General features: G+C 44.2%; 1 protein-coding gene across 3 annotated transcripts in view; it reads right to left on the bottom strand.

Moving 5' to 3' along the window:
* The window catches only part of C1QTNF4 (C1q and TNF related 4), a gene marked incomplete at its 5' end in the record, with an annotated part of 99,404 nt that overhangs the window by 12,194 nt on the left and 60,454 nt on the right, over nucleotides 1-26,756 (bottom strand). Inside the window, one exon of one of the 3 annotated variants that reach the window (XM_082269811.1) lies at nucleotides 16,986-17,103. The exons of the other annotated variants lie outside the window; for them this stretch is intronic. Coding sequence (XP_082125937.1) covers nucleotides 16,986-17,103 — 118 coding nt within the window. Of the gene's footprint in view, nucleotides 1-16,985; nucleotides 17,104-26,756 lie in introns of those variants that run through there. 3 annotated transcript variants of the gene reach the window in all.

Genomic DNA, 26,756 nt, shown 5'->3' with positions numbered 1-26,756 from the left:
CCCCACTGTATCTAATAGGGGAGCTTGTTGGACAGTGGAGGAAACCCAGCCAGTGACACACAGGCTTTTGTGGCTGTTCCAGTGGGAGGGCACAACCGCGGTGCATCCTGGGATTGACCATAAAAGCCAGGGACACAGGTGACAGGGCATCTTTGGCGGGAAGCAGAGTCCCAGGAGGTGGGTGATGGTGGTCTTTCCTCCTGTCAGCAAGGTAGGTGGTCACAGGCAGTCGGCCTAGTGAGCTAGAGTGTGGTGCTGAGCCAGGAGGTCCAGGATACTGATGGTGGAGTTGAAGGCAGAGCAACCTGAGGAAAAACAGTGTCCTTGAGTACCAGGAAGCTTGCCAGGGCTCTGCCCAGGAAGGGGACCACTCCAGTCCAGTGGGGTCAGTGGACAGAAGCTAGCACACACGACAAGTGAGAAAGGGGGTGTCAAGTTAGACCCTGAAGAGTAACATAAGGAATAGTTCACCTTTCAAATCTTCACTACAGTGGCAATGTGAAGCAGTGGCCTTGCCACATTTTATACAGTCAGAAGTCCTCAAGATTTGTGCATAGTTCAAGTTGGAGTATCCCACTCATTCCTTCTCCCATCCAAGTTCCTAATAAAATACAAAAAACAAATCCCCTGGACTGTTTATTGACTGAGCCAATTGCTATTGGTAACCCAGGGGAATTCAATCTCAGCAGCTCCCTAGGGGGCAGTGCTGCACATGTATTGAAGGGATATAACAAAACACTTAGCATGTAATATTTAGGAAGTGAAGAACAATAACAATAGAAAACAAGGTAATACAAACACAGAAAAAAAAGTTAGCCAATACATTTTCAAGATGCATTAATTGACTAGATGGCGCAAGTCTTATATGTGGGCGGAACTCTGTTTTAACTAAAATTTAGAATTCTCCTTAAAGGGGGCATAGTAGGGGGTTTGTCCTATGCCTACATACTTTTTCTAATAGGTGTCCCTTGTTCCCATCTCACAAAGTTGGGAGATATGGAACTGCAGCAGTGCAATAATACCACAAAGTTCTGCCCCCATGCAGACACCATTGAAATACAGACCCCCAGCCATTCCATGCAGCCACCCCTCCCCCTTCACATTAGGCATCTATATAACAACCAGTGGAGGCTGGTGCTCCATGGGCCGGGGGGGGCTTCAGATGGACCACACCATACCCCCCCCCCCCCCCGGACCACACCAGCTCGCACACCATACCACCCACCCCCGTCTCCGGCTCACTCATCCTGAACTGACGTGGAGGACAGGCATCGGCGGCAGCAGCTTCCCCCGGCGGCGGCTTTCCCTTCGTCTCCTCCCTCCTCCTCCTCCTTGGCCAATAGCATGGCCTCTACTTTCGGCCAATCGGGAAACAGGTCTGAGGACCCGCTTCCTGATTGGCTGGGAGGAGAATCAGTGTGATAGTAGCGAATATTCATTCGCTATTGTCACACAACTGGGTGGGCTTGGGGCGCAGTGCTCTGTGCCCCGAGCCTACCCTTTTTTTAAGCCTATTAGAGCCTCAGGCTCCAATCACGTGCTTAAAAAAAAAAAAAAAAAAACATTGGAATCCATGCATCCGGCACCCTGCATGTAGGGGGTCTGGATGCATGGATAGGGGGGGGCGGCACCCCTGCGCCCCCAATGGACAGGCCGCCGATGATAACAACACAGGAAAGAGACCTGCAGTCTGGGCATAGTCTGCTACACAAGGGGGAGGGGGCGTGGCTGAGCTGAGACTGAGGGGGCGGAGTCCCCCTTTCTTTAGTGAATACAGACACCAGGAGGAATGCTCAGTGCACAGGGCAGCTTCACAGGGTCCTCTGCACAGAGGTAGTTTCCTCCCACACTGCGCACTCGCAATGCGTATCATCGGTTGCCAGGATGTCAGCGGTCCTGACAACCAATGACTGTAAAAAATTGTGAGGGGGGAGGGAGAAGCTGAGATGACCTGCTGGCAGAATTCTTGACTGGGTGCAGTGAGGATACTCCCACTGAGTGGAGCCCAGTGTAAGAACTTGTTCCAGCACTGGTCTCTGGGACTCCAGCCCAGATCTGCAGGACTTCAATCGCTTCAACTCTGGAAGATTTACCCCCCTTCATGACCAGGCCTTTTTTTGCGATACGGCACTGCGTTACTTTAACTGACAATTGCGTGGTCATGCAACACTGTACACAAATAAATTGTATGTCCCTTTCTCCTACAAATAGAGCTTTAATTTGGTGGTACTTGATCACCTCTGCAGGGTTTTTTTTGCGCGATAAACAAAAAAAGACCAACAATTTTGAAAAAAAGAAAAACAATATTTCTTACTTTCTGCTATAAAACACATGCAATGAAAAAATGGAAAAAATCAAAATTCTTCATCAATTTAGGCTAATATGTATTCCTCTACATGTTTTTAGTAAACAAAACTCCCAATAAGTGTATATTGATTGGTTTGCGCAAAAGCTATAGCGTCTTCAAACTATGGGAAATTTTTGTGGAATTTTATTATTTATTTATTTTTACTAGTAATACTAGTAGAGATCAGCGACTTATAGCGGGACTGTGATATTGCGGCAGACAAATTGCACACCAGGTATCAGAAGCTGCCAATATAGTTGTTACAAAGCTGAAACTTTAGTAAATGCAAAGCAATTCACTTTTTTGCAGCACTTATTTTGCTATGAATGTACTCACTGGCTTTCCACCAGAGTTTGAGCTGCGTGTACTCTCCAAAGGAGTTTGGGGTGGGTGTACTCAATAAGTCTACAACAGAGTATGGGGTGTGGAAGTACACTCGGTATAGGAAGCAAACATAAAAGTATATCCCTTCTGGAAGGGTGAAGGATTTTCTTTTTGCACCACTTCTATTGCTATGAGTGCACTCAATAGGCTCTCCAAAAGAGTTGGCGGTGGGTGTACTCAATGGCTCTACAACAGAGTTTGTGGTGAAGTACACACAGTGTGGCAAGTGAACATGCTATATACGTACTGTACAGTATATCCCTTCCAGGCGGATGAGGGAGGAAGGTTACAGACACATAATCTAAAGCAGAGGTCCTCAATTTCTGGGCCGCAGACTGGTACTGGTCAGGCACCGGACAAACAGCCGCTGGGAGCAGGCAGGCTGTTTGTTTACATAGCAATGCTCGCATGTCATATCCTGTGAGCTGGGTTGCCTCCTTTGAGATCAGTGGCACATTTGATTCTCATAAGAGGGGAACCCGCTCCTTAAAAATCTAACGTTGGATACCTGCTAAACTGGCTGAGAGGCTGCATAGCCATAAATATAGGCATATAAAGGCTTCTCTTGCTGCACAGAGAAAACCCTGACAAGCTGCATCTGGTGGCAAGTGATAAGTTACATCTAGTGGCAGGCTGAAGTGGCAAGTGAAAAGTTACATCTGATGGAAAGCTTTATATTGGCAAGTGACAAGCTACCTCTGGTGGCAGGCTGAAGTGGCAAGTAACAAGTTACATCTGGTATAAAGCTTTATAGTGGCAAGTGACAAGCTACATCTGGTGGGCGGCTGAAATGTGGCAAGTGATAAGTTACATCTGGAGGAAGGCTGTAGTGGCAAGTGACTAGCAAGCTGCATCTGGTGGAAGTCTTTATAATGGAAAGTGACAAGTAAGCTGCATCTGATGGAAGGCTTTATAGTGGAAAGTGACAAGTAAGCTGCATCTGGTGGAAGATATTTATAATGGAAAGTGACTAGTAAGCTGCATCTGATGGAAGGCTTTATAGTGGAAAGTGACAAGTAAGCTGCATCTGATGGAAGTCTTTATAATGGAAAGTGACAAGTAAGCTGCATCTGGTGGAAGTCTTTATAATGGAAAGTGACAAGTAAGCTACATCTGGTGGCAGGCTTTATAATGGAAAGTGACAAGTAAGCTACATCTGGTGGCAGGCTTTAATGGCAAGTGACAAGCTACATCTGGTGGCAGGCTTTAGTGGTGGCACCTTGGTGGTGACCATATTACCCTGGTGTCGGGATAGTTGAAGCGCTAACACCTCCTCCCTTCCCCCTGGTCCTTGGAAAAATCATCTTCCACAAAACTGGTCCCTGGTGCGAAAAACGTTGGTCTAAAGCACAATGGTAAAAGAGGCCAGTAAGGACACACATCTGATAGAGACAACCCACTGTTTCCTAACCATCCAACCCTGGGTGACACTGTCTTGCCACTAGCTGCCTCACCTTCAGGACTGCATGAAGCTCTACAAAGACCTCAAAAGATTAATTGTCCCAACTGCCCTTCTATCATTTATCAACTGCCTATTCACTCAGCTGACGTTTGTCGTCCCCTTTTGACATCCTGCCATTTTGTTAACCTCTTGGATAGTACCATCAACCCTTGGTGGTAAATACTGCCCCCTTTGGGAACCCTGATTTACACTATATAATATACATATGCACAATGTGTCTACTGTGTAGCACCCTCCTAGGTAGGTGCTAGGAAAACGCATTAAGTGACTCTTTCTGCTTACCAGGAGAGCCAAATCTGTTAGTTTTGCCTGTCACATGTTTCCAGGTGTGATTTATTGAATCTAAGGGAGTATCCCCACTGTATCCAATAAAGGAGCTTGTTGGACAGTGGAGGAAACCTAACCAGTAGCACAACAGAGTTTATGGCTGTCTCAGTGGGTGGGCATTCCTGCAATGCATCCTGGGATTGGCAATAAATACTGAGGGAACATGTGACAGGGCATCTTTTGGCGGGAGCAAAGTCCCTGGAGGAGGTGGACGGCTGTCTCTCCTCCTGCAGGTGTGATGAAGGTGGTACAGGCAGTCGACCTAGTGCACCAAGTGTGGAGCTGAGCTGCAGAAGGATCCAGAGTGCTGACAAGTGGAGCTGCTGGCAGAGACTTTTGGGAAAAACAGTATCGTGAGTACCAGAGGATTTGCCTAAGGGTCTGCCTAAGAGAAGGGACCACTCCAGAGAAGTCAAGGGGATCAAGGAGCCAGGTCACACAGGAAGTTTAATGGTAAAGGGGGTGCCGTGTAGTTGACCCTGAAGCATAGGAACAAAGAGGGCGCCAGGAAGGGCCCTGAAGTTGTTCTGCAGTACAGTACAGATTACCTCAGAAAGCTTATTCAATTCTACTTCCCAGCAAGGGGCAAAGTGAAGCAGCGGCCAAGCCATTGACTAGCATTAATCAGCATTACTCAGCGTTATTCAGCATTTTCAAGCCGTCCCATCCAATTGTGCAAGTTGGAGTATCCCATTCATTCCCTATCCAAGTTCTAAATAAAAACACAAAAACCAAAGATACCGGACTGTTTCCTGACTGAGCTAAAACACTTGGGAAAATGTTGAACTGTCATGTCCTTGCTAATGGTAACCCAGGGGAACCCATAACCAGCAGCTCTCAAGAGAGTAGTGCTACAACTGTATGCTGGTTGTCTAGGGGTTCTGATAACCCTTTGACTTCAATACTTCCTGAATCACTGACCTGGAAAAAAAAGTATGCATGTCAAAGTCATAAGTCCTTATATATTCATTCTGGATCAGTGATTCACGATATTGAAGCAAGAGGATCAATATAATAGCCAGGTAACTAGCATTAGGATGGGAAAGCAATGGAGGCCTCCATGTCTCTTTCAAGACAGATTTCCTTTAATATGTGTCTGTAGCTAAGGCCGGTGCAGTGAACACAGTTTTTCAACTCGAGCGCCGCGTCTGGATTCACAACATCTTTTCTGGCCTCCTTATTGTAGCAGAAAACTAGGACCATAAGGTATCATCCAGCGTACTCAGCTCTTCGAGTTGCCAGAAGCAGCGGTGTCCCCGCTGACTGTTACTACATCAGATATCTTAATTGCGATAAGTTTACAGATGTTTTAACTAGGACATACCAGAGTGCCGGGAGTTTTATACAGCTGCGTCCTTTTCAGGAATGCACAGCTGTGCTGAGAATTTGTATGTGTTCCAATTGTTCATATAAACTTAAATCTGATCTCTAGGCAGATATAAAAGGCACAAATTAGTGCAGCTTTTTATTCATTAATACAAGAAAGGTATTTTTAATGCAACCAGTGAAAGTAGCTGCTTTTGATTTAATATCAGCCTCCAGTCATAGGCGGGGGTGGATCTGTAAAAACCTGGAGGAGGGGAGTTGAAGATGCTGGCTGTCAGACTGAGCCCATCTAGTGATGAAAAAGAAGTACTGCAGGGGACATCTCTTAATTGAACTAAGTATTGCTGCGAAACCAACTTTTTGTAACGTTATATTTTAGTGGGCTGTTCATTTCTCTCTAGATGTTTTTGGTTGAAGTTCTGTGTTAAAAGTACATATACTAAAGATTATATGAAAGCCGCCCCAATAGAACAGAAGAAGACTGGAATCTATCATAAAGTTAGTTGAAATTCTTGCAATGTATTTGTTAGGTGTACATAATATAAATGGGTACTAATATTTATAGGTAAAGTTGATCCAGGGAATATCCAATTTCCTCTTGGAGGATCAGGAAGGAATTTTATCCCCTTCTGTAGCAAATTGGATCATTTACTGGGTTTTTTTTTCACCTTCCTCTGGATCAACTGAGGGTATAGGATTGTGTATATGGAATTGTATGGTTGGGTCTTCTTTTTTTTTTTTTTAATTGGTTGAGCCAGATGGACTGCCTTTTTTCAACCTGACTAACTATGTAACTATGTTATCGAAAAATTAATCAGCGCAAACAATCACTCTAGAAATAGGAATTGAAGATTTATTGCCAGCTGAACACTAAAGGTTTTTCATACAGCCCCATATCAGCATATATAACCAAGAATAGTGCAGTGCAAATGCAGATCATAAATGTTAAACACTCTGTTAAAGTTCACAATATATACAATAAATCTGTAAAAAGTTTCCAAGTTAATTCATAGCATAAAAGTTCATAATATAGCCCAAATGACCCGCAATGAGCTAGAGAAATTCAACATGTTGTGAAGAAAGATCAGAAGCACATTAACTCCAGGTGGCTGGTCCCTTCACCCACAGACAGACAGCCTGCTCATCTCAAATAAATGACCCCTGAATTACCAGAAGGTCACTAACGCTTGTCCCATACAGGGAAGTATTGTGTTAAGCAGCGGGGGTTCCTGGACATCATCTCGATCCGAAATGCATGTAGAGAAATGAGAAATCCCAGTGCTCTCTGATAGTTAAAATCGCACACATTTATTAAAAGTAAACTACTCACAAACAATCTTCTTGTCACATTGCATATATCGGTACACAACAAACGCCGATCTCCAGTCGGCACTGTAGGATAGCAGCGGGGTGATGTCATCAGCTGCGGCTCCTCCTTCTGCACACGTTACGTCCAACTGGACTTCATCAGCTGGGTGGAGCCTCATCGTCACCCTTTCCTTAGTAAACAACGCAGGCTACCATGGAAACCATAGCAGCCGCAGATACAATCCAGACACAGAGACAGCCAGACACAGACACAGAGAATATGTGGCGGCTATGGTTTCCATGGTAGCCTGTGTTGTTTATTAAGGAAAGGGTGGCAATGAGGCTCCAACTCACTGATGAAGTCCCATTGGACGTAACGCTTACAGGAGGAGGAGCCGCATCCGATGGCATCACCTACAGTGCCGACCTTTTATATTATGAATTAGGTTGGAGACATATTTTTAGTATATATTATGAATTTTAACAGATTGCTTAACATTTATTGTCTGCATTTGTGCTGCACTATTCTTGGTTATAAATGTATTTATTGTCTGAGGGATTTTTTTTCTCTTAACATATGATTTTCAGTCTAAAGCTCTCAGCACATTACCAATAGTACATACATATTGTTTATATATAGGCTGACTCAGTAATGAAGGTTCAGGATACAATTCTGTTTCTAAAAGTATATTTAAAATAACAGTTAATTGTGTTTGCAAATAAATAATATGCAAAATAAATGTGGTTATTTTTTAGTTGTTTAAAACCATAAGAGCTTGTTTAGTAAGCATGTGTACACAATTCTTGAATACTGGTAATATAAACACATTAGGGGGTACTTGAATGTAACTACCACACGCCAGGGGGTCATTGCTGCACATTCAATTATGAAGGGATAGTTCATTAAATATGAATGAGAAACTACTAGCAATCATTGTACTGACAAGCACACAGTGATATACAAACTGCTGAAGCTTACCATAACCAATCAAATTTCACTTTGCATCAGTGCAGACCAGTAAATAAAATGAAATATGATTGCTGATTGGTTGCTATGGTTTGAACACTGAATATAAATTTTACTTTGCACCAGCCTAATAAGTAGGCCTGCTGAATTTAATTGGCGAATCAATGCATCGCAATGCGACCCTTTGCGATTCTGAATCGATTAGGAAATGACGTCACCCAGCCGCGCCACGCCCTCCCTCTACTGGGAGAAAAAACACAGCAGTAGTGATCGGTGCGGGAGCTGATTGGTGGATTATTGCGGGCGCTGAATAAAAAGCCTCTGCCCCTTCCTCTTCTCTCTTTGACCCGAGGCACAGTGGTAAAGAACATCCCCCGCGTGGTATCTGCGTCCTGCCTGCCGTCTTACAGCCAGCCAGCCAAGCCACTGGAGCCCCGAGTGTCCCCGTTGTCTTACAGCCAGCCAGGACCCGGAGCCCCAAGCGTTCCCATCGCAGCCAGCCTGCCAGTGCTGCCTCACCATCACCGTCCCAGCTGCCAGCCAGCCAGCCACTGGAGCCCAGAGAGCAGTGTAATCCTCAGTGCGGTACTACTATGCATAGCACAACACACACACACAGCAGGTATGTACTACCACCAGCAAGTCAACAAACTAATGGTATAACAAATTTATGATGACCATTTTGACAAGAATATTAGCTTGGCTGGCTGGCTGGCCTCTATCTTGGCTTTAAATCGGAGTTCCGGCCTCTGAAACTTTTTTTCAATAAAAATACCCCCGGGACAGTCAGGGCTAGTACATTTCATAATGGATAGCCTCTGAACTGTCCCAGGTCGCACTTACTTTTTAGAAGAAATACTTACCTTGAAAATTTCTTGTCCAGCGCTGCTATCTCAGGTGTGGGCGGCTGAAGCCAGGGCGTCCTCTTCGTCCCAGAATGCCCTGCACCGGCCCCGCTCGTCAGTTCCGGTGCAGGCACGTCATTCCCGCACAGCTTCTGGGCATGCCCAGAAGCTCTTTAGCAGGGAATGACGCGCCTGCGCCGGAACTGACGAGCGATGACGTTCAGCTCCCAGGAGTCAACGCAAGCAGAAATTGACGGCGCGAACCGCGGCCGAAGAGGGAGGAAGTAGCAGGAAGGTAAGTTTACTTTCTTTAAAAACAAGGTAAGTAAAGAAAAAAAAAATCGGGACTATCCATTTCTTTTGCAGGTGAATGTCAGCAAGTGGATGGCCCAAAGTTGTTTTTGAGGCCGGAACTCTGCTTTAAAGTAGAACTATAGGCAAAACTTATTTTTCATTTTGGATTGAGCAAGGGAAGGTTATTAAAATTATTAAACCTGTAAAGTTTATTTTTGCCATGTGGAAATTTACCTTCTCTTTCTGTCCCAAACTGAAAGTGAGAGAAAATCCCAATAATCACACAAAATTTGGGGGTTTTTCTTTTTACTTTCAATGATAATAGTAAAAACACAGGACAAATGGAGGGGGCAGGGCCGGCCTTAGGTGTTCAGGCGCCCTGTGCGAGCTAATCCTGTGGCACCCACCCCCCCGCACGCATTTTCTTGCACCTTTTTTGCACTTTATTTGACTTTTCTTTCTTTTTTATGATCACTAATAACTTAGCCCCCCTTACATCAGAGACCCTCACAGAGCCCCGCCTACATTAGAGACCCCCACAGAGCCCCCCTAAAATCAGAGACCCCCCACAGAGACCCCTTAAATCAGAGCCCCCCCCCCCACAGAGCCCCCCTTACATCAGAGACCCCCCCACACAGAGCTCCCCTTACATCAGAGACCCCCCACACAGAGCTCCCCTTACATCAGAGACCCCCCACACAGAGTCCCCCTTACATCAGAGTCCCCCCGCTCCCGCTGTGCGGCCTGATCTTCTGCGAGCTGTGATGGCCGCACGGCGCCCCTGTTGCCCATGGCGCCCTGTGCGGCCGCACAGCTCGCACACCCCAAAGGCCGGCCCTGGGAGGGGGTGAATCTCTCTAGCGTGGACAGCAATAAACACTGACAGATGTTCTAATACATCTCCTCCACTCTATCCAAAATCAAAAATAAAAGTTTTGCCTTTAGTTGTACTTTAAAAGGTTTAGACATATTGATATTTTCTTTTCTTTTTATGAAGAAGAAAACTGCACTACTACAGTTTGATGTCATACTATTTTACTGTTACTTCTAAATAGTGTTGTTGTCTGTCTCTGCTATGCTATGTTCAGACTTTCCTATATGTATGCAGGCCATGGCCAGGGTCCAGGGAAGTGTCCTTTAAGAGCAGATGAAAATAAAAATGATTCTTAAATTTTTGACTGCTTGATTGTTTTTTTATTTATAAAGTTTTGAAAACCATTGGGCAATGGACTGGGCATGGGCATTGGGCAGTAATCGTGATGCATCGTGAATCGTTCACATGATAATCGTAATCGAATCGAATCATGAGACCAGTGAAGGTGCGCAGCCCTACTAATAAGTATATCTAGCCATATTTTTTTCCTTTTGCATAGGGTGTAGAACCTTTTTTCTGATTTGTTGTTTTTTGTGCCTTTTTTCCTTTGCTGGAGAGATCCCCTCTCAATATGTCCTGATGACTAGTGCCACTGACACAGAACATAATAAGGAAATCAATATTTTATGGCTCTTTCACACGGCCGCTCCGCTTGTCCGCAAATCATCCTATTTTTTTGCGGATGATTTGCGGACATAATGTAAGTCAATGGCACTGCGGATGTCAGCGGAATACCATCCGCTGACATCCGATTTTCCTCCTTTCAGTTCTGTTCCGTTTTTTGGAACGGAACAGAACTCTATTTTTTCATCCGTTCAAAAAACGGAAAGGAAGGAAAATTGGATGTCAGCGGTGTCATCCGCTGACATCCGCAATGCCATAGACTTACATTATGTCCACATATCATCCGCAAACGGATGGGATGATATGCGGGCATACGGAGCGGATGACACAAATGTCATCCGCTCCGTGAAAAAAAAAAAAAAAGTCCCGCAGCGGAGAAGAAATGCGGAGCGGCCGTGTGAAAGAAGCCATACAGTTGTTACAAAAACTAGAATAGAGGGGAAACCTTCCTGTGGAAACATTTGCTCTGAGGACAACCAAGACTTGATTTCCTTCACTTTGGAGAGATTGTAAGGCCTCTTTCACATGGGCGTTCCGTATGTCCGTATATCACCCCATCTGTTTGCGGGTGATATACGGACATAATGTATGTCAATGGGATTGCGGATGTCAGCGGATGACCATCCGCTGACATTCGATTTGCCTCCTTTCAGTTCTGTTCCATTTTTGGAACGGAACAGAACCTTATTTTTCTTCCGTTTAAAAAACGGAAAGGACGCAAAATCGGATGTCAGCGGTGTCATCCGCTGACATCCGCAATCCCATAGACTAAGATTATGTCCGTATATCATCCGCAAACGGATGGGATGATATGCAGACATACGGACCGGACACAAGTGTCATCCGTGTCCGTAAAAAAAAAAGTGACTGAATGGACGACAAAAATGGAGCGCCCGTGTGAAAGAGGCCTAAATCACTTCCTGTCGCATTTCTGGAACAGAGAGTGAAAAGAAATCTCCAAAATACGACATTACAAAAAAAAAAGCCTAACGGGAGTTCTCACAATACACCTGAGTTATGTGGCATGTTAACGCACATTGCAGTAATGCCTCGTACACACGATCAGTTAATCATACTAATAAAATCGCTTTCGAATTGAACGCACGATAATCTGATTGTTAGTACACAGCTTTCGACAGCCGATCACGATATTTTGTCCAACATAATCCGATGGGACAAACATGAAAACTTTTGTGGAACGATAGCCTAGCGAACGACAATCGCTTAATCAGTACAGTATGCGTCTGCTAAAAAATCAATTGACAAAGACCACGCATGATCAGAAACACAAAAGCCTGGAAAAAGCCTGGCTGCCATTGTTTTTCGGATACGTAGCTACGCAACCAGGAAGCTTTTCCAGAATCGTACGAAAGAAATCATACGTTTGGTACGCATTGTTGAATTTGATACTAGTATCATGCAACAAAATGTGAAGGTAAATCGTCCGATTATCTGACTGTGTGTACGAGGCATAAGGCAGCCTATTGGAAACAATGAGCTGCCAACGTACCATTATTTTCTAAACTTTGCATGTACCAGAAAATATTTCATGCACTGCAATGTACTAAGGTGCATTGCCTTAGCGCTCAGGGTGCAAGTTAAAGAGGTTGTAAACCTCAGAATAAATAAATAAATAAAACCTGAAAGACAAAAGCATAATGAGCTAGTATGCATCGCTTACTAGCTCATTATGAAATACTTTCCTTAGAATGAAGCCCCCTCAGTGCCGCCGCTCACCGCTGGCATGGCCAACATGTTCAGCCGTCTTTCTTCCTGGTTCACGTCCTCCGGCCATCTGATTGGCTGGAGCGCAGATGACGTCACTCCCGCGCATGCGCGTGGGAGCCACTGTTCAGGGCACGGGGCTCTAAAGGAATGGCTCGGGCGCATGCGCCAGTGATGTCTCTGGCTGCATGAAAAGTAAATATCTCCTAAACGGTGCATGTTTAGGAGATATATACAGTATCTATAGGTAAGCCTTATTATAGGCTTACCTATAGGTACAAGTTATGGGGGGGGGAGGGGGTTACAACCACTTTAAAGCGGAGTTTAAGACTTTTTTGTGTTTATTAACAGTCAGCATCTACAAAAAGTGTAGCTGCTAACTTTTAATAAATTCACACTCACATGTCTCACGAACCAGTGATGTGGCCACCCGAAGGCTCGATCCTCTCTGCTCTCAGTGGCACCGGCATCACTAGTGTGGGCACCCGGCAGTGACAGCTTGCAGCTTGACAGCCGGGTGCGCACTGCGCATGCGCGAGTCCCGCTGCACCTCCTGAATGCGCTTCTGGAAGAATGGTCAAACATTCCCATAGACACACTCCTAAACCTTGTGGACAATCTTCCCAGAAGAGTTGAAGCTGTTATACCTGCAAAGGGTGGGCCAACTCAATATTGAACCCTACAGACTAGAACTGGGATGCCATTAAAGTTCATGTGCGTGTAAAGGCAGGTGTCCCAATACTTATGGTAATATATATATATATATATATATATATATATATATATATATATATATATATATAATATATATATATATATATATATATATATTTATAGAAAAAATTTGGGGCAAACTCAACTGAAGGGGGAGAGGAGAACCACGGCGCCCTCCGAGTGGAGGTTCTCCTCTCCCCCTTCCTCCCTGCAATCTTCTGGGACACATCAGAGGTCCCAGAAGATTGCCGGCCATTCAGGAGGTGCAGCAGGACTCACGCATGCGCAGTGCGCACCCGGCTGTGAAGCTGCAAGCTATCACTGCCGGGTGCCCACACTAGTGATGCTATTGATTATATATAGGACATTGAATTTCAAAAGAGCCAATTTCCCAAAACTGCGCTCTCTGCTAGAAAATATCAAATGGGATAGAACCCTGGGAACAAAGAACATGGAGGAAAAATGGGAGTGCTTCAAGAGCATACTAAACAAAGGGATTGGCCAGTGTATTTCAAAGGGAAATAAATTTAAAAGAGCAAAACTTAAGCCTGGGTGGCTAAACTCCATCAAAAAATGCATATTAATACTAAAGAAAAGGCCTTCAAAAAATACAAGGCTGAGGGGTCATTGGCAGCATTCAAGCATTACAAAGAGTGTAATAAGAAATGTAAAGGCAAAATCAAGGCGGCTAAAATAGAACAGGAGAGGCATATAGCGGAAGAGAGTAAAAAACCCCAAGAAATTCTTTAAGTATATAACTAGTAAGAAAGCGAGGCCAGAACACATTGGCCCCATAAAAGACAACGAAGGGAATCTGGCCACAGAGGACAGAGAGAAGGCGAAAGTGTTAAATAATTTCTTCTCATCAGTCTTCACAAAATAATTGGGGGGCTACACTAACCCAGCTTATAATGCTAAACTAAATAATACACCTCAGGAAGTACCGCCATGGCTAACAGAGGATAGACTTAGAACTAAACTAGAGAAACTTAACATAAATAAATCACCGGGACCGAATGGCTTGCACCCGAGGGTTCTTAAAGAGCTCAGCCAGCTGATTGCCAGACCATTATTCTTGCTCTTTAAGGATAGTCTACAGACGGGTATGGTGCCAGCTGATTGGAAAAAAGTCAACGTGGTACCAATATTTAAAAAAGGGCAGAGATATATCCCGGGTAACTATAGGCCGGTCAGCCTAACATCAGTAGTCTGCAAGATTATGGAGGGGATGTTAAGGGACTTTATACAAGACTTTAGTAATGAGAACGGTAATATTAGTAGTAATCAGCATGGATTATTGAAAAATCGTTCTTGCCAGACCAATCTATTAACCTTCTACGATGAGGTGAGTTGCCATCTAGACAAAGGAAAGCCTGTGGATGTGGTGTATCTGGACTTTGCAAAGGCATTTGACACAGTTCCCCACAAACGCTTACTGTACAAACTAAGGTACATAGGTATGGACCATAGGGTGAGTACCTGGATAGAGAACTGGCTCCAGGGGAGAATCCAGAGGGTGGTGATAAATGGGGAGTACTCAGATTGGGCGGGTGTGGAAAGTGGGGTCCTGTTTAATTTATTCATAAACGACCTAGAGGAGGGGATATCTAGCACAATCTCCGTATTTGCAGATGATACTAAACTAAGCAGGCCAATATCTTCGATGCAGGATGTGGAAACCTTACAAGCGGACCTGAACAAAATAATGGGGTGGGCAACTACATGGCAGATGAGGTTTAATGTTAAAAAATGTAAAGTAATGCACTTGGGCGTCAGAAACACGAAAGCAAGCTACTCACTGAGGGGGAACCTCTGGGTGAATCTAAGATGGAAAAGGACCTGGGGGTACTCGAGGACAATAGGCTTGGCAGTGGCATGCAATGCCAAGTTGCTGCAAGCAAAGCCAACAAAATACTGGCATGTATAAAAAAGGGGATTCACTCCAGAAATAAAGAGATTATTCTCCCATTCTACAAGACTCTGGTCCGGCCACATATGGAGTATGCCGTCCAGTTCTGGGCACCGGTCCTCAGGAAGGATGTGCTGGAGCTGGAGAGAGTCCAGAGAAGGGCAACAAAAATAATTAGGGGAATGGAGGACATCAGCTATAAGGAAAGACTACAAGCATTGAACTTATTCTCTCTGGAGAAGGGACGCTTGAGGGGGGATATGATATCAATGTACAAATACTGTACTGGTGGTGATGACCCTAGCATAAGGAACAAACCTTTCAGAGAAAGGGAATACAATAAAACACGTGGTCACTCACTACTAAAACTAGAGGGAAAAACGGTTTAACCTTAAAATACGTAAGGGGTTCTTTACTGTCAGAGCAGTAAGGATGTGGAATTCTCTTCCACAAGCAGTAGTATCAGCAGGGAGCATTGATAGCTTCAAAAAACTATTAGATGGGCACCTTAAAGACCACAACATAAGGGGGTATACAATGTACGGTTAACAGCAAACACACACACATCATAGGTTGAACTAGATGGACTGATGTCTTTTTTCAACCTCACTAACTATGTAACTCTGTATGTAACTATGTAAACTAATCTGGGGGTGTAGTTAACCTTGTATTGACACCCCCAGCGATTCGCATATATGACAGTGTGAACTGCCTGCGAGTTGAGTGCGATGTGGGAACCCACAGTGGATTCGCAGAGTTCCCGCATTGCATATTTCGTGAACCGGCCCTTACTTTGATCATGCTAGATGACTGGCTGTCCTCTGGTTTCAGTGCCCCCCATGTCACTGACCTGGAACGACATGCACATCAAGGAAGAAATTGACGCTTCCTTATTCTTAAAAAGAAATATGCAATTCTCAGCAATTCATCAGGTTTTAGCTTTTGCTTTTTGAGATACTAGCTAAATGACTTGTACAGGCTGCTTTACTTTCCCACTACGCACTTCTAGGACTTACAGAGTGCAATTATTAAAGCAAAGTGCAATAATGCTAATAATATTATTATACAGGATTTTTATAGTGCCGACGTATTGCGCAGCGCTTTACAACGTCAGGGCAGACAGTACAGTTACAATACAATTCAATACAGGAGGAATCAGAGGGCCATGGTCGCTAGAGCTTACAATCTAGGACTATATTTTGTTTTACCATCTTGATCATGTTAGACTGGTGAAAGGGTTAAATCTAAGCAGTTGCTAAGGACTACAGCACTCTTTACAATTTTTTTTTTTTTTTTTTACGCATTGGCTAAAATATACTGAGTTGTCATCTATAATACATTGGCAGATGGTTCAATATTGAACACCCCCTCTCACACACACACATTCCCTATAGTGATAAGGCTGCTATGGAATCATTATGCTGTATGATCTATACTCAGTGCAAGCTGTCACACACATATAAGTCAAGGAAAATAACATATTTCAAAACACCAAAGCATCTGTGGCACTGACGGTCCCTGGGTGATTTAATAGTACTTGTCAGACTGATATGAAATATAGCAATCAGGACAGCAAGGATGGCACTCCAATCAATTGCATGAGGGAGTCTGATGAGAGGGGACAGACAGACCAGGGATGCCACAGGGGATGCCATGCACACACAGACTGGTGGTATAAATGCAAGGGGTAAAGGTACCTGGTGCAAAGCTGGAGATTTATTCTTGCAGCTCTTCTCCTGGGCAGGTACACAAAGCTCTGCTCTCATCTTCCAGCATCCTCCCAGCCCATCCTCTCCTCCCCCCCACCAACCAACACATCTGTACATCTTACCTCCACTGCCCTCCTGTGACCCAGCAACCCCCTCCTTACTGCACCTACCTGTCCTGCTGGTTACCAGCCTCTCGCCTTCTCTCTGCCTGGTGTCTCCTGAAAAGATTTGGTGCAGCCTGGGCTGGGAAGGGGGGCGCTGGAGGGGGGCACTTAAGGGGGTCCACATACACGGGCACAAAATCATGGACAGGTGACAACAGCACTCCGCAGACTTGTGTGGGATGAAAACGATTGCGGAGGCAGGCGATCGCACATGTATAGAGGGGTGTAAGGAAAAACAGAGTAATAAACAGATGGGGGCTACAATGATTATTCATAGACAGCGCACGTCTTCTTTGCTAATCCATGGGCTGCAGAGGAATAGAAAATGCATCGAATCTCGATAGATAGATAGATAGATAGATAGATAGATAGATAGATAGATAGATAGATAGATAGATAGATAGATAGATAGATAGATAGATAGATAGATAGATAGATAGATAGATAGATAGATAGATAGATAGATAGATAGATAGATAGATAGATAGATAGATAGATAGATAGATAGATAGATAGATAGATAGATAGATAGATAGATAGATAGATAGATAGATAGATAGATAGATAGATAGATAGATAGATAGATAGATAATGGAGTAAGTGAGAAAAGGAAAAGAGAGAAAACAATAGGATGTAAATAAAAGAGAGAGAGGTAGGATAGATACAGTGGTGATCAAAAGTTTGGGCACCCCAGGTAAAATTTGTATTAATGCGCATAAAGAAGCCAAGGAAAGATGGAAAAATCTCCAAAAGGCATCAAATTACAGATTAGACATTCTTATAATATGTCAACAAAAGTTAGATTTTATTTCCATCATTGACACTTTCAAAATTACAGAAAACAAAGAAATGGCGTCTGCAAAAGTTTGGGCACCCTACAGAATTTATAGCATGCACTGCCCCCTTTGCAAGGCTGAGACCTGTCATGGATTGTTCTCAATCATTGTCTGGGAAGACCAGGTGATGTCAATCGAAAAAGGTTTTAAATGCCCAGACTCATCTGACCTTGCCCCAACAATCAGCACCATGGGATCTTCTAAGGCAGTTGTCTAGAAAACTGAAAATAGTTGACGCTCACAAAGCTGGAGAAGGCTATAAAAAGATAGCAAAGCATTTTCAGATGTCAATATCCTCTGTTCAGAATGTAATTAAGAAATGGCAGTCATCAGGAACAGTGGAAGTTAAAGCAAGATCTGAAAGACCAAGAAAAATATCAGACAGAACAGCTCGCAGGATTGTGAGAAAAACAATTCAAAACCCACGTTTGACTGCACGATCCCTCCAGAAAGATCTGGCAGACACTGGAGTTGTGGTACACTATTCCACTATAAAGAGATACTTGTACAAATATGGTCTTCATGGAAGAGTCATCAGAAGAAAATCTCTTCTACGTCCTCACCACAAAAATCAGCGTTTGAACTTTGCAAATGAACATATAGACAAGCCTGATGCATTTTGGAAACAAGTTCTGTGGACCGATGAGGTTAAAATCAAACTTTTTGGCCGGGAATGAGCAAAGGTACGTTTGGAGAAGAAGGGGCACAGAATTTAATGAAAAGAACCTCTGTCCAACTGTTAAGCATGGGGGTGGATCAATCATGCTTTGGGGTTGTATTGCAGCCAGTGGCACAGGGAACATTTCCAGAGTAGATGGAAAAATTGATTCAATAAAATTTCAGCAAATTTTGGATGGTAACTTGATGCCATCTTTGAAAAAGCTGAAGTTAAAGAGAGGATGGCTTCTACAAATGGATAATGATCCTAAACACACCTCAAAATCCACAGGGGATTACATCAAGAGGCGTAAACTGAAGGTTTTGCCATGGCCTTCACAATCTCCTGACCTCAACATAATTGAAAATCTATGGATAGACCTTAAAAGAGCAGTGCGTGACAGACAGCCCAGAAATCTCAAAGAACTGGAAGACTTTTGTAAGGAAGAATTGGCAAAGATACCTCAAACAAGAATTGAAAGACTCTTGGCTGACTACAAAAAGCATTTACAAGCTGTGCCAAAGGGGGCAGTACAAGATATTACCTTTGCAGGGTGCCCAAACTTTTGCAGACGCCATTTTTTTGTTTTCTGTTATTTTGAAAGTGTAAATGATGGAAATAAAATCTAACTTTTGTTGACATATTATACGAATGTCTAATCTGTAATTTGATGCCTTTTGGAGATTTTTCCATCTTTCCTTGGCTTCTTTATGCACATTAATACAAATTTTTACCTGGGGTGCCCAAACTTTCGATCCCCACTGTAGGTGAGAGGGAGCGAGAGAAGAAAACTAAAGAGAAATGAAAGAGATGATTGGATAGAGATATAGAAAGGCGAGGGATATAGCTTAGACAAGGAGAGAGATGATAAAAAGATATGCCATAATCAGCAAAATGCTGCTGTGCAAGAACTTTTTTTAAAAGCAGAGTTCCAGGCAAAAATTGAACTCTGTTTGAAGCAATAAACAAACCCAACCCCCCCCCCCCCCTCGTTTTTTAGATATATATTTTTTCTTTTATACCTTTTTGGTATGTTTTCTTCGGGACTTTCGTCCCATGTCACCATGGCGAGGTACATCACTTCCGTGGTTTTGTCGTGCCCTCCTCCTTCCCACCGTTGCCGACGACGGGACCTTTCAGAAAGCGTTGCATGCCTCACGCATCCACAGTAGGAAACAGGCTGTGAAACCGCATAGCTTCACTTCCTGTTTCCCTTAGTAAAGATGCCGACACCTGCACTTAGAACCAATAGACGGGTTCAGACATCGCGGGCTCCCTGGACAGTCAGCAACTACGGTATTTGTAGCTGCTGACTTTAATTTTTTTTTCACCCAGGCTGGAACTCTGCTTTAAGGATAAATAGATTAGAGAGAAGAAAAGGAAAGAAAATTCTGTTTGAATATGATGTAGCTATAAATAAGAGAGAAAATAGAATTGAGATCCAGAAAAGAGATGATACATGTAGCACCCTCCTAGTTAGGTGCTAGGTGGATAAAAGCTTAGCAGCTCCTTCTGCTTATCAGGGGAGCCTGATTGTTAGTTTTGTCTGTAGCATGTGTCCATGTGTGATTTATCTGGGCTGAGTGAGGGAGTGTCCCCACTGTATCCAATAGGGGAGCCTGTTGGAAAGTGGAGGAAACCCAGCCAGTGACAAACAGGCTTTTGTGACTGTCCCAGTGGGTTGGCACAACAGTGGTGCATCCTGGGATATGTTATAAAAGCCACGGGCACATGTGAAAGGGTGTCTTTGGGCGGGAAGCCAGGTCCCAGGAGGAGGGTGACGGCTGTGTCTCCTCCTGTTGCTGAGGAAGGTGGTAACAGGCGGTCGGCCTTGTGGACCAGAAGTGTGGTACTGAGCAGGGAGGTCCAGTGGATGCTGACAAGGGAGTTAGAGGCAGAGCAACCTTGGGAAGAACAGTGTCCGTGAGTACTGGGAAGCATGCCAGGGGTCTGCCCAGGAAGGGGACCACTCCGGTAGAGTGTCAGCGGAAAGGAGGTCAGCACACACACAGCAAGTGAGAAAAGGGGATGCCAAGTTAGACCCTGAAGAGTAATCTAAACAAGAGTTCATATTATAATCTTCACTTCAGTGGCAAGGTGAAGCAGTGGCCTTGCCGCACACAATGCAGATAGTTGTCCTCAGGATTGTGCATAGTTTAAGTTGGAGTATCCCACTCAACCCTTCTCCCATCCCAAGTCTTTAAATAAAACACAAAAACCAACATCCCCTGGACTGTTTATTGACTGAGCCAAGGACTTAAAATGCAATTTGTCTGCTATCAGTTGCTAAGGGTAACCCAGGGCAATCCAGAAGGTGCCCAGGGGGCAGTGCTACATTCATACAGTAGGTATGCTATAATTAGAGAGAAGAGCCCCTTTAACCACGTAAGCCCCGGAAGATTTTACCCCCTTCCTGACCAGGGGGTATTTTGCGATTCGGCACTGCGTGACTTTAACGGACAATTGCGCGGTCGTGCGACGCTGTACCTAAACGAATTTGACGTCCTTTTTTTCCCACAAACAGAGCTTTCTTTTGGTGGTATTTGATCACCTGTGCGATTTTTTGATCACGCGCTATAAACAAAAAAAGAGCGTCAATTTTGCAAAAATAACAATATTTTTCACATTTTTTTATATGAAATTCCCCAAAAAAAAAAAAAGTAAAAATCAAAATTTTTTAACATTTTCGGCCAATTTGTTTTATGCTACATATGTTTGGTAAAAAAAAATCGCAAAAAGCGTATTTTGATTGGTTTGCGCAAAAATTATCGCGTTTACTAACAAAGGGAAAGATTTCTGTCATTTTTGTTGTTTTTTTTTTTAACGCGTAATGGCGGCGATCTGCGATTTTTTTTGCGGTACTGCGACATTGCGGCGGACAGATCGGACCCTTGACTGATATTTTTGACACTTTTGGGGTTACCAGTGACATTTCTACAGTAATCAGTGCTATACATATGCACTGTTACTGTAAAAATACACTGGCAGTGAAGGGGTTAATTTTATTTGAGCGGGAGGGGCTGTGTGTGTCCCTAGGGGCGTGATTCTAACTGTGATTGGCTGTGGCTTGAGGTGTAGTTACACTGATCAACGGTTCTACATAGTAGATCCGTATGATCAGTGTCTCTACACAGGGAGAATTGACAAGCTGCCTGCCTTTCTCCCTCGTCCCCGACGATCGCAGAGTGACCGGCGGACATCGGGTCCGCTGGTCACACGCGGGGGGGGGGGGGGGGGGTGCGTGACCACGCGCTCGCTCCCCAGACCCTCCCGGGCTAGTGACGTACCGATACGTCACTCTGCCTGTAAGGGGCTGACCGCCGCCGTATATAGTCGTGCGGCGGTCGGCAAGTGGTTATAGAAACAATTTTTAAAGAAAGATAGATACATTAGAGAGACAGAAAAATAGAAAGAAAGTATAGAAAGATAAATTAAAGAGACAGAAAAATAGAAGGATAGATAAATTAAAGAGACAGAAAAATAGAAAGAAAATATAGGATAAACATAAATAAAAGAGATAATAGGAGAGGAAAAGGATAGAATGGTGTTTCTCAACCTTTTTTCAGTCAAGGCGCCCTTTAAAATTACGGAAAATCTCAAGGCACCCTATTCTAAAATAAAAAACTATTCTGATCCTTTTACATAATGCAGCAAAATAAATACATGTAGAACACCCAACGGTAAAGGTGATTTATTCTTCCTGAGCAAATACACTTTTTCAAACTGGTCCTGACTAGTGTTCCAGTGTTTCTCTTCTTCCTCACTTTTTCTCTATCACTTAGCTAATGATACCCCAAAAGCTGGTGGAGAGAGTCAAGGGAGGGTCAAACAAGGATGATATACAGGCAACTGACATCCTCCTTATCAACTGATGATGCCCTTGGTTGTTAGGAGGTTGGTAGCTAAAAGGTTGTAATGGTGTACAATGAAAACCTGTGGCTTTGGGTAACTAAAAGGCAGGTTTCATCCACCCACCGGCTTGTATACAATTTTGGGGCATTTTCCCAAGACACCCCTGAAGAAATCTCTAGGCACCCCAGGGTGCATGGGCACCCTGGTTAAAAAGGCTGGGATAGAGAGATAGGTTAGACAGGGTAAGAGATACATACAGTAAGTATGTCATAGTCAGCAAAGAAGCCGTGTGCAGGAACAATTTTGAGGGTTAGATCCTGTAGATAGAGAAAAAAGAAAGATAAAGTAAGAAAAATAGAAAGGAAAAGAGAATAGAGAGATAAATTATTAGGGAGAGAGATAATATATAAATTGATATGACATAGACAGCAGGGCTCTTGTACTGGAACAATTGTCAAGCCTCCTTCACATGGGCAATCAGTGGATTCTTGTGTCTGGGATGACAGGTACTGTATATGTGAACAGCGGCAGCCGCTCAGTCTGTACAAAGTAATGAGAAGCTATGTGCTGTTTGAATGTATCCGCACATTCAGCGGTTACATGTGGTTATGGGTGGATGGCGACCCTGGACATACAGTGCCTTGCGAAAGTATTCGGCCCCCTTGAACTTTGCGACCTTTTGCCACATTTCAGGCTTCAAACATAAAGATATAAAACTGTAATTTTTTGTGAAGAATCAACAACAAGTGGGACACAATCATGAAGTGGAAAGAAATTTATTGGATATTTCAAACTTTGTTAACAAATAAAAAACTGAAAAATTGGGTGTGCAAAATTATTCAGCCCCTTTACTTTCAGTGCAGCAAACTCTCTCCAGAATTTCAGTGAGAATCTCTGAATGATCCAATGTTGACCTAAATGACTAATGATGATAAATAGAATCCACCTGTGTGTAATCAAGTCTCCGTATAAATGCACCTGCACTGTGATAGTCTCAGAGGTCCGTTTAAAGCGCAGAGAACATCATGAAGAACAAGGAACACACCAAGCAGGTCCGAGATACTGTTGTGGAGAAGTTTAAAACCGGATTTGGATACAAAAAGATTTCCCAAGCTTTAAACATCCCAAGGAGCACTGTGCAAGCGATAATATTGAAATGGAAGGAGTATCAGACCACTGCAAATCTACGAAGACCTGGCCGTCCCTCTAAACTTTCAGCTCATACAAGGAGAAGACTGATCAGAGATGCAGCCAAGAGACCCATGATCACTCTGGATGAACTGCAGAGATCTACAGCTGAGGTGGGAGACTCTGTCCATAGGACAACTATCAGTCATATACTGGCCTTTATGGAAGCGTGGCAAGAAGAAAGCCATTTCTTAAAGATATCTATAAATAGTGTTGTTTAACCACTTACCGCCCGCCCGCCGTCATATGACGGCGGGACGGTGCGGCTATTATCCTGGGCGGACGTCATATGACGTCCGCCCATTCAAGCACGGCAGGCGCGCGATCGCGGGCGCGCCGCCGTGCACTGCCGGTGTCGGTGTGTCCCCGGGACACAGCCGGTCACCGGCAGGGGGGAAACAGCCAATAGGCGTGGCTGTTTCCCACGTGATCGGCTGTGTTCCAATGACACAGCCGATCACAATGGAGGCGGCCGGGAGATGACCGCGCATGCGCGATCGGGAGCGCGCAGCGCGGTCATGTCGGTGGCACTGTGTTCCGTAGGAACACAGCTGTCACCGGCAGTAGTAAACAGTCACTGACAGTGACTGTTTACTATGTGATCGGCTGTGAATCCATTCACAGCCGATCACAAAATGTAAACACAGAGCAGTAACTGACTGTTACTAGCTCTTCTCTCCTCATACAGTTTCCAGTGTGAGGGGAGAAGAGCTAGAAATAGTGAGTTACTGCTCTGTACACATGTAAAAAGTAAAATCACACTAATAAAGGTCCCCACACAGTCCCCAGCCCCCCCCAATGTCACCTGTCACCCAACAGTCACCTCATCAGTGCCCAGAAATTGACACCCATAACGTTCACATGTGAGCGCAGCGTTCGCGGGCAAAATCACCACGATTCTGCCCGCGATCCGGAAATCATTGCAAATTGCGGGACCCCTGTGCGTTGCCCGTGATTTGCAATAGCACCCCAAACGCTGTGCGATGTTGCCGCCATTTCCGCCTGCCGAATCGCAGTAACATCGCGCAAACATCGCATGACGCCCAAAAAAGTACAAGAGTTTCTTTGGGGCGTGATGCGTTGTTTGCGTGATGTTACCGCGATTCGGCAGGCGGAAACATCGCACAGCGGGCAACGCACAGGCGTCCCGCCATTTGCAATGATTTCTGGATCGCGGGCAGAATCGCAGTGATTCTGCCCGCGATCGCTACGCTCACATGTGAATGTAGCCTAAAGTTCACCGGTCACCAGAGACTGCCAACAGTACCGCCGTGCACCATCGCCCGTCACCTGTCACCCATCAGTGACCATCGCCCCGTCACCTGTCACCCCATCAATCACCGTCACCTGTCACCCCATCAGTCATCGTCATCTGTCACCCCATCAGTCATCGTAACCTGTCACCCCATCAGTCACCGTCACCTGTCACCCCATCAGTCATCGTCACCTGTCACCCCATCAGTCACCGTCATCTGTCACCCTATCAATCATCGTCACTTGACACCCCATCAGTGATCGTCACTTGTCACCCCATCAATCATCGTCACATGTCACCCGGTCAGTGATTGTCATCTGTCACCTCATCAATCATCGTCACCTGTCACCTCATCAATCATCATCACCTGTCACCCCATCAGTCATCATCACCTGTCACCCCATCCGTCATCGTCACCTGTCACCCCATCAGTCATCGTCACCTGTCACCCCATCAGTCATCGTCACCTGTTTGCCATATACATGCAATCACTTACTGACCGCCTAACGACTATATACGTCGGCCATTAAAAGCTAAATACTGGGGTTATGGCAGCAGATAGCCCCCATAACCCCGGTATTTTTTGAAACGGCGGGCGGTCGGCTTTCAGATAAGGGTGGTCCCAGTGGCGGATTCGCCGCGGAATTACCCTTACGGTGCAGGGGAAGAGGTGCCCCCCCCCCTCCTGCCGCGTCCCAGACGTTTTCCCAGCTTACCGGACCCGCCGGCAGCGGGGAAAACTATCCGGTCCCGGATCCTCAGAGACAGGAAGTCGAGTGAGGGCAAGATGGCCCTCACTCAACTCTATGGTCTTGGAGGACCGGAGCTACGTCAAAAGACGTTGCCTAGCAACCGGTTTAAAGGGCCGCTTTTTTTTTTTGCTTTTTTTTTTTTCCTCTTTCAACAATTTTTTTTTTTTTTTTTCTTTTTTAGTGTAGTTGTGAGGTGTGAGGTCTTTTTGACCCCAGATCTCACAATAAAGAGGACCTGTCATGCCTATTTCTATTACAAGGGATGTTTACATTCCTTGTAATAGGAATAAAAATTATCAAAACATTTTTTTTTTTTAAACTGTGTAAAAATAAAAAAATAATAAATAAAATAAATAGGAAAAAAAAAAAAAAAAAAAAAATTAAAGCGCCCTGTCCCCGTTAGCTCGCGCGCAGAAGCAAACCATACGCAAGTCCCGCCCACATATGTAAACGGTGTTCAAACCATACATGTGAGGTATCGCCGCGATCGTTAGAGCGAGAGCAATAATTTAAGCCCTAGACCTCTTCTGTAACTCTAAGCTAGTAACCTGCAGAAATTTTTAAAATGTTGCCTATGGGGATTTTTAAGTACCAATGTTTGGCGCCATTCTGTGAGCATGCGCAATTTTGAAGCATGACATGTTGGGTATCTAATTACTCGGCGTAACATTATCGTTCACATTATGGAAAAAAAATTTGCTAAATTTACTGTTTTCTTATTTTTTAGATCAAAAAAGTGATTTTTTTTCAAAAAAATCGCATTTGGAAGACTGCTGCGCAAATATGGTGTGATAAAAAATATTGCAACGATCTCCATTTTATTCTCTAGGGTCTCTGCTAAAAAAAAATATATAATGTTTGGGGGTTCCAAGTAGTTTTCTAGCAAAAAAATGATTTTAGCTTGTAAACACCAAGTGTCAAAAATAGGCCCAGTCTTAAAGTGGATAAATGGACAACTTTGTGTAAAGCGCTACTTGGATGTTAGGCCTATGTATGTGGCCAGGCTGTGAAAAAGTGTTACACATGTGGTATCGCCATACTCAGGAGGAATAGCAGAATGTATTTTGGGGTGCAATTTTTGCTATATACATGCTATGTGTTAGAAATATTGCATAAATGGACAGCTTTGTGTAAAAAAAAATGTGTTTTCATTTTCTTTCCACATTTTCCAAAAACTTGTGGAAAAAAATGACATATTCAAAAGACTCATTATGCCTCAAAAATTATACGTTGGGG

This window comes from Pelophylax lessonae, assembly GCF_965119305.1.
Source record: "Pelophylax lessonae genome assembly, chromosome: 10".
Classification (NCBI taxonomy): Eukaryota; Metazoa; Chordata; class Amphibia; order Anura; family Ranidae; genus Pelophylax; species Pelophylax lessonae.
This window is presented reverse-complemented; position numbering and strand designations above follow the sequence as displayed.